This window comes from Eleutherodactylus coqui, chromosome 6, assembly GCF_035609145.1.
Source record: "Eleutherodactylus coqui strain aEleCoq1 chromosome 6, aEleCoq1.hap1, whole genome shotgun sequence".
Lineage (NCBI taxonomy): Eukaryota > Metazoa > Chordata > Amphibia > Anura > Eleutherodactylidae > Eleutherodactylus > Eleutherodactylus coqui.
The window spans coordinates 179184051-179201116 of NC_089842.1; the positions used below are offsets into that span (position 1 = coordinate 179184051).

The 17066-nt window shown below is 44.1% G+C and overlaps 1 protein-coding gene across 1 annotated transcript in view; it reads left to right on the forward strand.

The window, feature by feature from the left end:
• Positions 1-17066, forward strand: part of UBR1 (ubiquitin protein ligase E3 component n-recognin 1) — a 127159-nt gene that overhangs the window by 15692 nt on the left and 94401 nt on the right. Inside the window, exons 3-7 of the mRNA XM_066608345.1 lie at positions 3261-3339; positions 4964-5065; positions 12065-12195; positions 13765-13906; positions 14810-14872. Coding sequence (XP_066464442.1) covers positions 3261-3339; positions 4964-5065; positions 12065-12195; positions 13765-13906; positions 14810-14872 — 517 coding nt within the window. The remainder of the gene's footprint in view (positions 1-3260; positions 3340-4963; positions 5066-12064; positions 12196-13764; positions 13907-14809; positions 14873-17066) is intronic.

Genomic DNA, 17066 nt, shown 5'->3' on the forward strand with positions numbered 1-17066 from the left:
CCACCTAACCCCCACAGTCCCAGGGAAGGAGTAGCATGGAGTTGCTCTTGTAATCATGTCCCTTATCAGTCAGAACTTATTTGCTCTGCCATTATCCCATATGGGGTGGGGGGGGTTCTTGGTTTGTTTTTTAAATTCCAGAGAATGAGTAAAACCCTATTTAGACGGGACAAATGTCAGGCAAATTATACTCGACACTCGTCCCTGCACACACACTCTTCCATGCACGGGATTTTGTATTACTGGCTCACAGTGCGGTGGCAGGAGCAGATTTCAGTTCTCGCTGCATAAACGATAAGTTTAACTATGACAGTTCAGTGTAAATAGCAGCTGTTCAGTATTGAACAGCCACTATGTTAACTGAATGGAGAGGGGCGGTGTGAGCGAGAACTGAAATCTGCTCCTGCCGCCCCGCTGTGAGCTAGTGATACAAGCTCCCGTGCAGGGGAGCGTGTATGTGCGGGGATGAGTGTTGGGCATCGTTTGCCCGACATTCATCTAGTCTAAATGGGGCTTAAGAATATGAGCACTTTCTCATCTAATCACTTGTCTATGCGATTTAATCCTACAGATTCAGCAGTCGTTGCTCACTATAAATCAAAACATTTTTACAGAAAAAAAGTAAAATATTTTTCCCCCTTACATGACGCTTTGAAGGGGTTATACCAATACTTAGTTAGTCCCTATCCACAGGAAAGGGGATAACTTGCTGCTCGGTGGGGGTCTCATCACTAAGGCAATTGCTGATGACAAGAATAGAGATCCCACGCACCCCTCCATGCTTTGGAGAGCCTACGCACCTCTCCCGGTCACTGCAAGGGTCGCTTCTTCCCCATAGTGATGTCAGAACAAATGGACCGCTGGCCAAGCATGTGCCAGTCAGTGCTTCATTCATTTCAGTGGGGCTGATGGAACTAACAGAGTGCTCCACTCAGTCTCCTCCTCACTGCAGGAGTCTAAGCGGTGAGGCTTTTACCAATGAGTAAGTTATCTCCTATGCTGTGGATGGGGGATAACTTGATATCTTGATACAACCCCTTTTAAGTAGTGAAAAAATGAAAAGCACAAAAAAAACTACACAAAATTGGTATAACCACAGCCATAACATCCAAAGCTATAAAACATTACATTATTTTTGCCGCATGGTAAATTCTTTAAAAAATAAAAATAAAAAAGGTAAAATAGCCATTTTCTATTTATCTTGTTTCCCAGAGCAGTAATAAAAAGTAATCAAAGTTTATATGCGCCTCAGAATGGCACCAATCAAAACTACAAGTCCTCCTACAAAAAACAGGACCTTCAGCTCTGTCGGCAGAAAAATAAAATTGGTCCTGGAGTGTGGTGCCACAAATGTACATTTATGTGAAAATCAAAAAAGTGGCTATTTTGTCCAAAACTAGTAATACACAAAATATATGTATTTGCTTATATATATATGTATTTGACCCATAGAATAAAGTTGACATAATATTTATATCACATGGTGAATGCTGTTACAATACACCCCAAAAACGTTGCTGAAATGTGTTTTTTCCTTTTTTTTTTTTTTTTTTTTTTTTTTTTTTTTTACTGTGGGGGCAATGTGTGATGTTATACAATTCATACAACATATGCACCTGATATTGGTTTCTAGAAAATATGGATTTCTTCCCACAAAATTCAAGGTCTCATATAGCTACATTGATGAAATAATAAAAAGCTATGAGCACTGGAACACCAATTGGGAAACGATTTACTGGTTCTTAAGACTAAAGTTAGTTATGTCATGAAGGGGTTAAAAATGAAGTTTTGCACTAAATATATTTACATAACACATAAATTCAAAATCTACAATAAAAAAAGTGATATTCTTGGGACTGGTTTCCCAATTTTAATGTGACTGTTGGAGTTTAATAGGTGAAATCATATGTTGGGCCTCTGAAACACTAGCGTTTTTGTGTGAAGAAAGAACTCATTGCATGCCGTATTCCTGTCTGTATTATAGACTAGAACATGCAAATGCACGTCAATGTGCTGGCCTTACATATTTCAGACAGCACATGAGAGGTGGCCATGTGGCGTCTGAAACGAGTTGCATCGGAGCTTCTCAGGTGCAACTCGGACACTACTCACATCGTGTTTGGGACATATGCTATATGGATATGTTACAGCCGAAAAGTAGAGTTGTATTGTGTGTAATTCTGCTCCCCCTTAGTGTAGTTCGCCACCCAGTAGCATGGAGATTGGGACCCAACCATGGCTGGGCCTTCCCTATGCAAAGGCTCTGTGGCAGCCACGCGCTTTGCCTCTATGGTATACACACCCTTGGGATCGAATTGGACTGAACACTAGGTTCTACTTCAGCAAGCAGCCTCGCATAAAACTACTACTTCTAGGTCCAGTATGTTTTTATATATAGTATATACTCCCCGGGCAAATTTATCTTTTGGTCAACACCAAACCCATTTAGTTCATCTGAAAATAGAAAGATTCTATTCTGTGGCATATTGGCAGAGTTCTCATCTGTATTGCAGATTCTGTCACATTGCACTGCATGATGTAGCGCTATTCGTTTCTGGTAAAACAGACCGCATAACCACACGCTAAAGGCTCTATTCTAAGGCACTGGGACATGTTGGGCGTGTTGTCTGTTGGTCATATGATAGATTTGTCACAGCGAGAATTAAAAAATCGCAGCCAAAACTGGCTGTAGTGGAAAGGGGTTGAAAGGGCATCAGCGGGCAGTACAACTTTGGGTCATCTTAATAAGTATTTCTTATAAACCCTGAAAAAAAATTATAAAATCTTAGGAGTTTTCAGAGAACGTTTATTTTTTTTTACCATGGCCAGCGGTTTAAAAGCACTGCACCCCCACAGCTCCAGCGCTGCAGCTCTCATTCTTCCCATCCAGTTTATTTCTAAATGTGTATATGGAATGTTGCAGACAGCTGCAACCAATCACAGACTTCAGCAGTGCACTGTGATTGGCTGCAGCTGTCTCTGATCCATATATACACTGATTGCAGCTTGGAAAAGGACCTGGCTGGAAAAATGGGAGCTGCAGCTGTTGGGGTTCCAGGATGGCTGAGTTAAGGCTCCTTTTTTTTTTTTCTTTAATTCATTTTTTACTATTGCCAACTTAAAAAATAAATAAAGATGCAATAAAAGATGTGACTTGGAATCTAGAAAACCCCCTTGAATTAATATTTCCTAGTATTATCATTGCCAATGTAATTAAATGGTATATGCAAATTCTATATCTTGTTGTGTATTTTCTTTAGGGATTGTGCCATTGATCCAACGTGTGTTCTTTGCATGGACTGCTTTCAGAACAGCATTCACAAAAATCACCGGTACAAGGTATATACTATATCGCTGCAGTGTGCATCATGATTATATAGATATAAATACATTCATGCTCCCTTTGTAAATAAGCAGAACCAGGGCTGTGGAGTCAGTAAGTCAAACCTCCGACTCTAACTCCTCAATTTTCCAGTCTCCAACTCCTTCATACGTAACATGTATTTAAAGTGATAAATGGTAACCTCAGGCTTTTTATCCCCATTACAATCTGCTGGTCTGTAGAAGAGGGGCTTCACTACTGAGCATGTGCAGATGGGGCAGCACTGGTTCATCTCAATGCCTAGAAGCAGCATAAGGATACTTAGTCTAAGGCCTCATGTCCACTGGACAAATAGAATTAGGAAATCTGCGCGGGTGTCCTGCACGCGTGATCTGCGGCCATAGGGATGCATTGGACACCCACAGGTAAGTAAAAACCTGCGGATGCCAAATTTCCCTGCCGCGTGGATCGCACGTGCAGGAAAACACCCTCAGCATGTTCCATTTTCTGCGGGTCTCCCACAGGCTTCAATAGAGACCTATGGAAGCCACAGCTGAATTTCCGCTCTCCGACATGGGAGAGCAGGAGTTAAATAAAAAAAAGAGTGCACGGCGCACAGCACGCTACCGGCGTGCCGAGCACATCCGCCGGGCCGAAGAAAGAAGATCCGGCCGCGACGGAGGGAAGATCTGCTTCGTTTGGACAGGTAAGAAAAATCAATTTTCAGGCCTCATGTCCGCGGGAAAGGAGGAACCCGCTGTGGGATTCTGCATGGAGAATCCGCGCGGGCCCAAATTTCCTAGTTGACTTGAGGCTTAAGGCCTCATGTCCACGGGGACAGATCCGCAGCGAATCACCCGCACGCGTGATCCGCGCCCCATAGGGATGCATTGGACACCCGTATGTAATTAAATACCTGCGGATGTCATTTTCCCATGAGGAGCGGATTGCGTGTGCGGGAAAACACCCGCAGCAGGCTCCATTTTAGTGCTAGTCACTTGCGCGGATGGCTTCTGTATGCTTCTATTGACGCCTGTGGAAGCCGTCCAGATCCGCGGCACACCCGCAGCTGAATTCCTGCTCTCTGGCGCGGGAGAGCAGAAGTTTTAAGAAAGGAAAAGAGTGCATGGCGCATGCGCGCGGCACGCTGTCGGCGTGCCAAGCACATCCGCCGGCCCGAAGAAAGAAGATCCGTCCGCGACGGAGGGCAGATCCGCAGCGTCTGGACAGGTAAGTAATTCTTCTTTTTAAGGCCTCATGTCCGCGGGAAAGGAGGGACCCGCTGCAGGATTCTGCATGAAGAATCCGCAGCGGGCCTGATTTTCCCCGTGGACATGAGGCCTAAGGGAGTGGAAAGGCAATAGCTCATTTTCTGTTGCTGTTCCCACATCCTAGTTATCAGTGCTTTTGATAAATACAGGCTTACATGCATAAAGCATATATTTTTATAGGACATCTCAAAACATTTCTAAATTCCTGTGAAACGAAATATGCAACAAATTCTGCATTGAATTAATTATACCATTATATGTTTATATTTCTGCCGACTCCACCTAAATGGGACTCTGACTATGACTCAGACTCCACAGCCCTGAGCAGAACATGTCATTAGTGGAATAGTGATATCCTATAACTTTACAGATGCGTTCCTCCATGGGAGGGGGTTTCTGCGATTGTGGTGACACAGAAGCCTGGAAGTCTGGTCCTTACTGCAAAATCCATGTGCCAGGTGCTTCAAATCAGGTGAGAGATTATTTCATGCATGAATTTGCCCTTATAGACTTAAGATCTGTTACAACCTTTTCACTGTTCCTTAGACCCTTCCTCTTGCAAAGGAAACTGTGCAGATCATGCTGTTGCTGTTGGAAACCTAGCCATTGTCTCATGTACCAGTCTGCTGTTCAGAAGTGTGCAAGAGTCTATCTAAGGGCTCATTTAGACAGGACTAACTGTCGGGCAACCAATGCCGAGTGCGGCCCGCATGGAGGCGAGGCGGGGAGCATTTTTCCCCTGTCCGCCTCCATTCACTGTAAGCAGACAGTCGGGAGCACTGGCATTTGAACCACTCCTAACGATAATCGTCCCATGTAAAAGGCCTTAAGGCTGCATTTAAATGGAACGATTGGGTATTGTTCAAAGTATTATTGAAGCGATCGAAAGTGAACGATAATCGTTCAGTCTAAACACAAGACAATGACTGAATGGCGAACAGGTTTTTGCAGGATTAAAAACAATCATTGGCCCGTTCACTTAGCATTCAGTTTGAACAGCAGTCATTCAGCCCCTGTATTCACTTATACAGAGACTGAACAAATTTCCTTTGAATGAGCCAATGATGCATTTGCCTGTCTAAACAAGCTGCACGATTGCTAATGAGTTAGTGGTGACGTCACTTGCTTGTTGAAACGAAAATCTTATTTTATGAATATGTAGGATTGCATATAGGGGCAAGTGAAAAATTTGCATGTCTCTGATGATTCCCAGGAGAGAAGTTCAGTCTTTTTCTTGTGCTCTGTGAGTTAATTCTGTTTCAGTCACAGAATCTTTAAAGGAAGTCTGTTCACAGTATTGCTGATGCAAACCTGCTGACAGCTCCATATAGAGACTGCAGAGCCGGTTGCAGACATACCTATGTATCTCTTTCACAGTGGTGACTTGAATTAAAAAATATAATTTTTATTTTGAACTTTTTAAAAATGCACATATAGGGGCACAACACATAAAACAACAAAAACAAAAAAAGTAAGTAAGGGGCGTGGTAAATACCATCCAACCACACCGTCACTAAAGATGGGCATCCAATTGTGCTGTGTGTGTGGGTGTTTGTGTGATCTGGTCACTGGCGACCACGAAGTTTTTTTGTCCTGCTTAAAGCCGGTAATGTATGAGGCAGGGGTATATTGGTACTTGGGGTTTGTGAGATTATCCCCAGTTGTTTTGGTCTTTTTTATTTATAAAGCCCACACACCGTAGATGGATGCAATTTTTAGTGATTTGAACGTTCGTTTCTTCACAATTCTTTTTTGCCCCCCCCCCCCCTTTTTTTCAAAGGAGGGTAGAGGTACCTGACCAATTCCTAAATGGATAGTCGGAATTGGCCTTGGCCGTAGGGATCATCTCCCGAGGTTGCTAGATATGTATGATGCCAACCTCCAGAGAGAGTCTCCCGGTTAGTATAGGACGGCCTCGCCTCTATAGATAAGGGTCGTAGTGTAAATACTTGACCCAAGCGTATTCGAATTTCCCTTTTTAGTATGCTGATTCTCGTATTTAATTGCTCGACGCGTTTCACCACTTCAATTCTCGTGGATCATCAGGAGCATTATAAATCGGGATTGAGTAGAGACAGTATAGATGATATCATGAGGTCACCAATAGACCAATTGATAAAGAAACGAATATCTTAATTTTTGGAGGGCCTGTTCATGCAGCAGGTTTCTCAAAGGATCGGGTCTAGCCTACCATCTGGGCTATGGACACCAACTTTTGTTATTTTCATCTTGTATCCATCCTTTTCTTCTGTCAATTCTGACACTCTGGGAAAAGAAACTCGGGCGGGTTCTGTTAGATAAGCTCCTACACGTAACAGGCTAGTAAACCACTAGTCGGTTTATGTGATAGCTAAAGAAGCAGCAGATTGGTGAACGGGGTGTTCTCTATAGAGAAGCAGGGGGCTAGTGCTTCTCTCCTTTTCCTCACCTGGGGATATGTGTCCTGAATAAGCACAGGCACAAAAACCCTTGCGATACCGGCTTAGCGTCCCAGTATGCATATTGCATAGGACGAACCGGCTATCCAATCTCTGGACAGAGACGGATTGCTCCAATACTACTTTACTCACAGCATAATACTGCATCCCTATGGTATGTTTCTGTGAGTAGTAGCAGTTTGAACATTCCCGTATCAGTCCTGAACACCCCACGCCAGACATTTGCATTCAAGGCTGATTTGGGTCATTAGGATACGCTATCTCTGGCAAATCTCAAATTATTGCTTTTGTCAATAAGAGAAATTTGAGTATCGAACTTTCTACCCAGGCTAGACCCGATCCTTTGAGAAACCTGCTGCATGAACAGGCCCTCCAAAAATTAAGATATTCGTTTCTTTATCAATTGGTCTATTGGTGACCTCATGATATCATCTATACTGTCTCTACTCAATCCCGATTTATAATGCTCCTGATGATCCACGAGAATTGAAGTGGTGAAACGCGTCGAGAAATTAAATACGAGAATCAGCATACTAAAAAGGGAAATTCGAATACGCTTGGGTCAAGTATTTACACTACGACCCTTATCTATAGAGACGAGGCCGTCCTATACTAACCGGGAGACTCTCTCTGGAGGTTGGCATCATACATATCTAGCAACCTCGGGAGATGATCCCTACGGCCAAGGCCAATTCCGACTATCCATTTAGGAATTGGTCAGGTACCTCTACCCTCCTTTGAAAAAAAGGGGGGGGGGGGGCAAAAAAGAATTGTGAAGAAACGAACGTTCAAATCACTAAAAATTGCATCCATCTACGGTGTGTGGGCTTTATAAATAAAAAAGACCAAAACAACTGGGGATAATCTCACAAACCCCAAGTACCAATATACCCCTGCCTCATACATTACCGGCTTTAAGCAGGACAAAAAAACTTCGTGGTCGCCGGTGACCAGATCACACAAACACCCACACACACAGCACAATTGGATGCCCATCTTTAGTGACGGTGTGGTTGGATGGTATTTACCACGCCCCTTACTTACTTTTTTTGTTTTTGTTGTTTTATGTGTTGTGCCCCTATATGTGCATTTTTAAAAAGTTCAAAATAAAAATTATATTTTTTAATTCAAGTCACCACTGTGAAAGGGCTACTCAAGTTAAATTTGGAGACTTTTTGCTCTGCCTACTCTGTGAAATATTGATACCTATGTATCTCATATCATTATGTTGCAGCACTGATGAAATCTCCTTTTTGCAGGCTTGTCACTGCAGAAGTCTTCTGGGGGTTGTAGCTTCTTCCTTTGTTGCTCTCCCTCTATGTGGGGCAGCGCTGACTGACAGCTGCAGAGGTCTCCTGGTTGGATGCTGCAGCTGTCAATCATAGCTGCTTTACAACTCATTGGACAGAGAGCCCCCAAGAAACAAGTGATTCCTCCAGATAAATTACGTTGCTCAAAAGATGGGAATAAAAGTTAATTTTATCTGCACTGCGCATAATGGCAGGTGATACAGGTACGCCTGAGCCATGTTTTCCGGCCCATAACTGGAGTTGTCAGCAGTTCTACATCAGCCTTTAAGTATGTTCGTATCCTGTTTTACGATAGTTTGTTGCATTATCTATAGAAGAGGACAACCTCTAGCCATCCTCAGTGTACCATTAAAGTGGTTATCTGTTTTGGACAATCCCTTTTTTTTTAGGAGGGATCCCTAATGGTAAGATGATCACATGGTGCTTTATGCCAAGACCCCCAAGTAATCGGCTGTAATCTGTGTGGGAATCCTGCAACAAGTTTTCTATTTCCCTGCAGCAGCACCACCATAGGGGAAAAGGAAGCCTTACAGATTTTCCATTGAAATCTAATGCTTCACTGTAGCTAATAGAGTAGGGTCACACAAGGGACTGCCCTCTATTAACTCATAATTCCCTATTTTGTTAAAGGGGTTGTCCCGCGAAAGGAAGTGGGGTTAAGCACTTCTGTATGGCCATATTAATGCGCTTTGTAATATACATCGTGCATTAAATATTGGCCATACAGAAGTTATACACTTACCCCCTCCGATGCTGGCGTCCCCGTCTCCATGGTGCCGACCAAAGCCTTCTTCTGCCTTTGAGAAACCTGCTGCATGAACAGGCCCTCCAAAAATTAAGATATTCGTTTCTTTATCAATTGGTCTATTGGTGACCTCATGATATCATCTATACTGTCTCTACTCAATCCCGATTTATAATGCTCCTGATGATCCACGAGAATTGAAGTGGTGAAACGCGTCGAGAAATTAAATACGAGAATCAGCATACTAAAAAGGGAAATTCGAATACGCTTGGGTCAAGTATTTACACTACGACCCTTATCTATAGAGACGAGGCCGTCCTATACTAACCGGGAGACTCTCTCTGGAGGTTGGCATCATACATATCTAGCAACCTCGGGAGATGATCCCTACGGCCAAGGCCAATTCCGACTATCCATTTAGGAATTGGTCAGGTACCTCTACCCTCCTTTGAAAAAAAGGGGGGGGGGGGGCAAAAAAGAATTGTGAAGAAACGAACGTTCAAATCACTAAAAATTGCATCCATCTACGGTGTGTGGGCTTTATAAATAAAAAAGACCAAAACAACTGGGGATAATCTCACAAACCCCAAGTACCAATATACCCCTGCCTCATACATTACCGGCTTTAAGCAGGACAAAAAAACTTCGTGGTCGCCGGTGACCAGATCACACAAACACCCACACACACAGCACAATTGGATGCCCATCTTTAGTGACGGTGTGGTTGGATGGTATTTACCACGCCCCTTACTTACTTTTTTTGTTTTTGTTGTTTTATGTGTTGTGCCCCTATATGTGCATTTTTAAAAAGTTCAAAATAAAAATTATATTTTTTAATTCAAGTCACCACTGTGAAAGGGCTACTCAAGTTAAATTTGGAGACTTTTTGCTCTGCCTACTCTGTGAAATATTGATACCTATGTATCTCATATCATTATGTTGCAGCACTGATGAAATCTCCTTTTTGCAGGCTTGTCACTGCAGAAGTCTTCTGGGGGTTGTAGCTTCTTCCTTTGTTGCTCTCCCTCTATGTGGGGCAGCGCTGACTGACAGCTGCAGAGGTCTCCTGGTTGGATGCTGCAGCTGTCAATCATAGCTGCTTTACAACTCATTGGACAGAGAGCCCCCAAGAAACAAGTGATTCCTCCAGATAAATTACGTTGCTCAAAAGATGGGAATAAAAGTTAATTTTATCTGCACTGCGCATAATGGCAGGTGATACAGGTACGCCTGAGCCATGTTTTCCGGCCCATAACTGGAGTTGTCAGCAGTTCTACATCAGCCTTTAAGTATGTTCGTATCCTGTTTTACGATAGTTTGTTGCATTATCTATAGAAGAGGACAACCTCTAGCCATCCTCAGTGTACCATTAAAGTGGTTATCTGTTTTGGACAATCCCTTTTTTTTTAGGAGGGATCCCTAATGGTAAGATGATCACATGGTGCTTTATGCCAAGACCCCCAAGTAATCGGCTGTAATCTGTGTGGGAATCCTGCAACAAGTTTTCTATTTCCCTGCAGCAGCACCACCATAGGGGAAAAGGAAGCCTTACAGATTTTCCATTGAAATCTAATGCTTCACTGTAGCTAATAGAGTAGGGTCACACAAGGGACTGCCCTCTATTAACTCATAATTCCCTATTTTGTTAAAGGGGTTGTCCCGCGAAAGGAAGTGGGGTTAAGCACTTCTGTATGGCCATATTAATGCGCTTTGTAATATACATCGTGCATTAAATATTGGCCATACAGAAGTTATACACTTACCCCCTCCGATGCTGGCGTCCCCGTCTCCATGGTGCCGACCAAAGCCTTCTTCTGCCTGGATTAGATGTGCTTGCGCTGAAGGGCCCGCTCTGGCGTGCTCGTGCCGCACAGGTTTTCTGCGCATGCTCAGAAGACCTCTGCGGCGCAAGCACGCCGGAGCCGGACAGAAGAGGGCAGACTGCGCAAGCGCGTCTAATCCAGGCAGAAGAAGGCTTTGGTCGGCGCCATGGAGACGGGGACGCCAGCACCGGAGGGGGTAAGTGTATAACTTCTGTATGGCCAATATTTAATGCACGATGTATATTACAAAGTGCATTAATATGGCCATACAGAAGTGCTTAACCCCACTTGCTTTTGCGGGACAACCCCTTCAAGGATTTTTTTTTTTCAATTCGACATCACTTTGATGAATGTAAAGGTATGTTTCCATCTGGGTTCGGGATTCTGTTTTTCTGCTCCATCTTGGAAGCATAAAAAAGACATCCCAGATTGGAACAGATCCGTCCTATGATGCAACCGAAGAGCACCCAACAAACTGCATTAACTATAATGGGGAACATCAGGCTTTCAGCCTGACGCTGGCATTTTTCTGGATGAAATAGCGCACATTTGTGTGCTATTTCATTCGGGATTATGCACCAGATCTGTGCTGCAGGCTCTTCACAGTCGCTGATTCAGATATGAACACTTCCTAAACCTTATGGAATATTGACTTAAGTGATGCAGTCTGCAGGCTTGAATATCATAATTACCGCTTCCCGACATGTGCCACAAGTACGGCCCACAACGCGTGTCTGTTAATGGAGCGGGCTATGGAGCCAAGCCTGATATCTTCATTGTTGTATTTTTGATAATGCACATTTTTCCAGTAGTGTGGGACACAGGGAAACTGTTCATATTGCTAATGATTCGAATTGGCCTGGAATAGGTTTTAAAATATTAAATTGCTCATTCAGTTTACTTCAGTTCCCTAATGTTATTTACTGTGACTGCAAGCCTGTCTGCAACCGCCCAGCACTCCAGAATGTAAGGGATCCAGCATTGCATCGCTGAAGAGGATGGACAAGCATCTTGAATCCTACTTCTTTCAATAGGCCTACTGGCTCTGCAATCCAATAATCTAGAACATTTTCTATTCCAGTACCCCACTGCCAATAGAAATTATTGGGATTGTACAATATACACAATGTAACATGGGTTCCTCTCACCTTTCAGGAGGCTGGATTTCGATTGACCGAAGAGCTTTTATTCCAGACTAGGAAAGTGTTTCCCATTGTCATCCAGTACATTATGGACATGCTCATTTGGGAGGAGCAGAAGAGTCTGCCAGCCTATCTGAATGCCGGGTATGAGATGGTTGTGTAAAGTTTGTTTTTTGTTTTTTTTTTGTAATACTTTTACTCTTGTTTGGATTGTAGTTTATATTACTGTTGCTTGTATTATTATGGTTATATATCCTTTTGGCGTTAGCTTCCAGTGTTCCACAAGAATATAAGTGTCCTATAGTCAGTGACTTTCCTAATAACTTTCCAATTTTGTAGTATTCTGAGAGTGGAATTATTGTTTTATTATTTATATAGCGCCAACATATATGACAGCGCTATACAGAGATTGTCATCCCTCATCTTTCCCTATCCATATTGGGGCATATAGTCTAAATTCCAAATTAACCTGTCAGTATGTTTTAGTGGATTATAGGAGGAAACCAGAATACCCAAAGGAAACCCACACAAACATGGGAAGAACATATAAAATATAACTTTTATTTAAATACTTTAGAAGAACCCTTGCCCCAGGCACAAGACACATATGCACATACAATGAATAATAGTGGTATTCCCTGGATATTTCCAACCCATATCGTATCAGCATAAATCCTGAGTGGGTACTCAAACCAGATGGAAAAAGCATGACTTTGGGCACAAAAGGCCCTATAGATGGATATCACATCATAAATATACCCTGAGATTGGACCCAACGCCTTTTAACTGCATCAAGTCTCATCAGGGGTCTATGTTCAGAAAAAAAGAGGATTGGGAATTTGGTGTATATAGAACACTATCATCTTTATAGCAGGTAGTTGTGTATTTGAGATTGCACTACCTCTGTTCTTCTGAGAACCATTCGCATATAACGGGATTTTGCCACTACCCCTTTAGCTTGCAGATGGCCTAGACCACTGTCTGGCAGTGTAGTACATAGATTTATAATAGCCCCCTCCAGTTATAGAGGAAAGTAAAGCCCTTCTATTTGTCACCTGCTACATAAATCACTGCCTGTAATCACAAGTCAGTGGTCTATTTATCAATTAGGCTCCCATAACATGAAGGGAGCTGATGACCTTTAATGGCTTGTCACCATTTATCAATGTGCTCCAACATCAGCTCCGCACATCTCTCCCATTCATCCTTGTAGTAACTTTCTACAATGCAATCACTAACATCGGCTAGCAGTAGAGTGAATTTAGCACATCCTATCTATACTCCTAACTACAAAGATCAATTAACAAGTCCCTGCCTTTGGTGCTGCTGCTATAGGTAGTTCGAAAGAGAACAACATGTTAATTGGCCTTTGTAGTTAGCAAAACTAGAATAAAACACAGCTACGCTTGCCCATGGCTATTGGTCTGTTCAGTTTTCATTTTTCTTAACACGAACGATAGACAGAAGTTTCATGTCTAGGAAGATGGTCACTTGCCAAATACATTCGGCCACACAACACCAAAGGAAGTAAAGGGTTGGATGGGCACAAAGACTACTTTTCGGATCCTTGTGTTGGGACTGTTGTCTTACCCAACCATATAGATGGTGAAAGAAATTCTTGAATGTGGGAAGGCTTGAATTGCTATTTATAAGTGAATGTGATCAATGGAAGGGTCCTACCAGCCATTTTGTTTTTATTTTTTTTTTTGGCAGCCCAGACAAATCAGACCATTACTTCTGTGTGCTGTACAGTGACGAACACCACTCCAATGATCACTTCATCTACAGTCTGCAACGATCTTTGGGCTGTGACATGAAAGAGGCCCAGGCAATAACCAATGCTGCTGAGAGAGAGGTCAGTGATTGTTTTGCTCTCTATACATAGTAACATTGTCTTCATTCAGCCTAAAATACTATGTCCATCTAGTTCAGCCTGTTTCCACCCTTACCCTTGTTAGTCCAGAGGAAGGCCAAAAAAACGAGCAAATTTAGTTCATTTGGAGGTACTACACAAGCAATAATTTTCAGCATGTGATATCGCATTCATTGGCGACATCCCTTTTGTGCAACTCGGGCCCATTTAAGTGGGATTGAACTGCGCTACTAGAAACAGCCAGTACAGCGCTCTGTGAAAAAAGGCTGCCGTGCTCTCAGGAATGCTGTGGGAGTGCTGGGAGTCAAATTCCCACTGACTTTCTTATTGATGACCCAAGTCCTGGAAAACTCCTTTTAAAGGACCCGACTTCTCAAAAACATTAATAGTTTATCCATAGACTTTGCCACCAATATATAATTAGGGTTGGGTCACATCAGTTAGACGCCACTGGCAAGAATAAAGTGGCAGCATCGCTTGGAAAGTACGCTGCTACGGTCTTCTTTCAGGTCCGCTGTTTCCAGCTGCCCATATATACAACCAGTATAGTTGATAACCATGCATGCAGCTTTCTAGTGAAATCTAAGTGGGACAGTCAAATGTTCCTTTTTATAGGCCATAAATGTCTTTGATTATGAGGCAGTCCCTTTAATGTTGGGACCACGATGGTCAGACCCCCACGGAGTGGACATTGGTGGCATATCCTAGCGATCTATCACCAATATCTTTAATAAGACATCCTCTTCAATGCTGTATCTAGCATGTGCAGATTTTCAGTTTCTCCAAATAAACCACACATACTGCTGCTTGCTCGTGCTAAAACCTAATAATCCTGCTATAATAAAAGTAGTTTAATGGCTTTAATCTCCTGAATTCATCAAACAGGGTCGCACAACTGTTAAGGAAGGCACCTTAGAAGACTGTCAAGGAATTGCAGAAAAGCTCAAGGTAATCAGCATTTGTTTTGCAACTAGCAAACTCATTTCTGACAACTTTTTTATTTTACAGCTATACACATGTAGTATAGCGAAGTGTGTCAGATGTTTTAGAGCGAAGTTTATTTCCCTTGCTCAACTCCTTTCTATCTGTTTCTGACTTCTTGGTGGCATACATTTGGTTGGTTATCAAGAAGTAGCGCACAGAAGGAAGTATAGTTGCAGGATCAGACTACATTGGGTTTGTTTGTAGTCTATAATGATGGCGAAAAGCGCCGTCAAGTAGGAGTCTTCCTGGGGGCGTGGCTAACCAGCGGCGGAAACAGACACCATCTCTGGGGGCTCCAAGCTGGAGGAGACTTTGAGAGGCAATCTCGCCATCCTGAGAGCACCCCTGGAGCTGAGAACCACACCGCTGACACCACCAGAGCAAGAGCTGCAGAACGAGACCTTCCACGGGCCTCTAGCTGGAGCTGCAGAATCGGGGCCTACCTCGCCAGGTGCATCCCTAGGCTAGAGTTTGGAGCACGGCTGACCGGAAGTGGAGCACGGCCGCGGACGACTGCAGGGAGCTCCTACCGGGAGGCAGCTGAAGGGGAGCCACGGCTGCTGGAGAGAGAGGGCCAGCTGAGAAGGTGGTGGTGGCATCGGAGGGGAGGTGAGAAAACCCTGGATCTGCCTGCAGGCACTGGGAGGGCTGAGACTGCCACAGACTGGGGGGGGGGGGGGGGGCTGAAGAGGTGGGGATCTCCATCTGCACTGAGGGCCTCTGTCGGGGGTGCTGTCCAGGAGGCTCCTGAGGCCAGAGAGGGGGTCATCCTCTACTCTCTGGGACTGCCATTTATTGTGAGCAGCAAGCCACACATATACAGCCTGCACAGCAGAGCTGGGACTGTTAAAAGCCTTTGCAGCTCACCAGACTCCACAGTACAACACTGGTGCTATATTCTGTGGGCCAGAGAAAGAAGCACAAGCCCACATTTGCAGCCTTTACTTTGTTTCATAACCCACAAAGCCTGCTTCACTAGCATCTAGCCATTGACTCTTGACCTGCTCTGCTGACACCTAGTGGTGGTGTGGCGCCAGTTCACTGACATCACTGCATCATGACTATTCCTCAACAGTTATGCACTAACCACTAAACTACATGTGAACTCCCCCTGCGATACATTACAAGCTTAGGCCAACGGATATCTCCAATTGTACCCCTCCGACGAGATGGCACCCATTAAACAAAATAAAATAGCCAACAAGCTGCAACAGTATGCCCGACCCAGCGGCTGAGCGGACACCCGATCTAAAGAGCCCTGCAGCCCACAAGGTACATCCCCTGCGGGGGCTGCCCCAGCTTCACCTCCTGTGCCCGCCCCGACCATTGCTGATGTGTTAAAAGCAATTACAGAGTCCCGCTCTGCCCTGACAGAGAAAATCGATGCCTTGCAATCAGACTTTAGTCTGCTGAGAGCGGATGTCCAAACGTTGCGGGAACGCACGACCGAGGTTGAGACCAGAGTATCTGACCTTGAGGATATCACTACACCACTCTTGGACCGGGTGCAGACTCTAAACACCAGTTTTGCAGCGCAGCACAGGAAAATTGACATGGAGAACCGGTTGTGTCGGTGTAATCTCAGGTTCGTGGGACTGCCGGAGGGAGCAGAGGGCAAAAATCCCTGTGATTTCTTGGAATCACTCCTCAAACAGACATACGGCCCAGATTCCCTTTCGCCTCTGCTCTGTGTGGAAAGAGCCCACCGTATTCCATCTAGAGCCCCGCCACCTGGAGGACCCCCTCGTACCTTCATAGCTAAATTGCTCAACTATAGGGACAGGGACAAAGTCTTGGCGCTTAACCGCATGAAAGATCCGCTGAAGGTCGGAGGGCAAACAGTCCGTATCTTCCCAGACTTCTCTTTGGAGGTGCAGCAAAGGCGACAAAAGTTTGCAGAGGCAAAGAAAGCTCTGCACACTAAACAGCTTGTCTACGCCATGTTGTACCCTGCTAGGCTAAAAGTGATCAAGGACAATCGCTCCCATTTCTTCGAGAGTCCAGGAGATGTCCTAAATTGGCTCGAGCAAAATTGAATCCTGTTTGTGAGACATTACGAAATTGACGCCGTGGCTGGCCTACTATTTCTTTTCTGTGGCAACAACTGAAGGAAATTCCTCTCCTCTTCCCTACCGCTCCCTGCCCTCTCTGGTTTCCT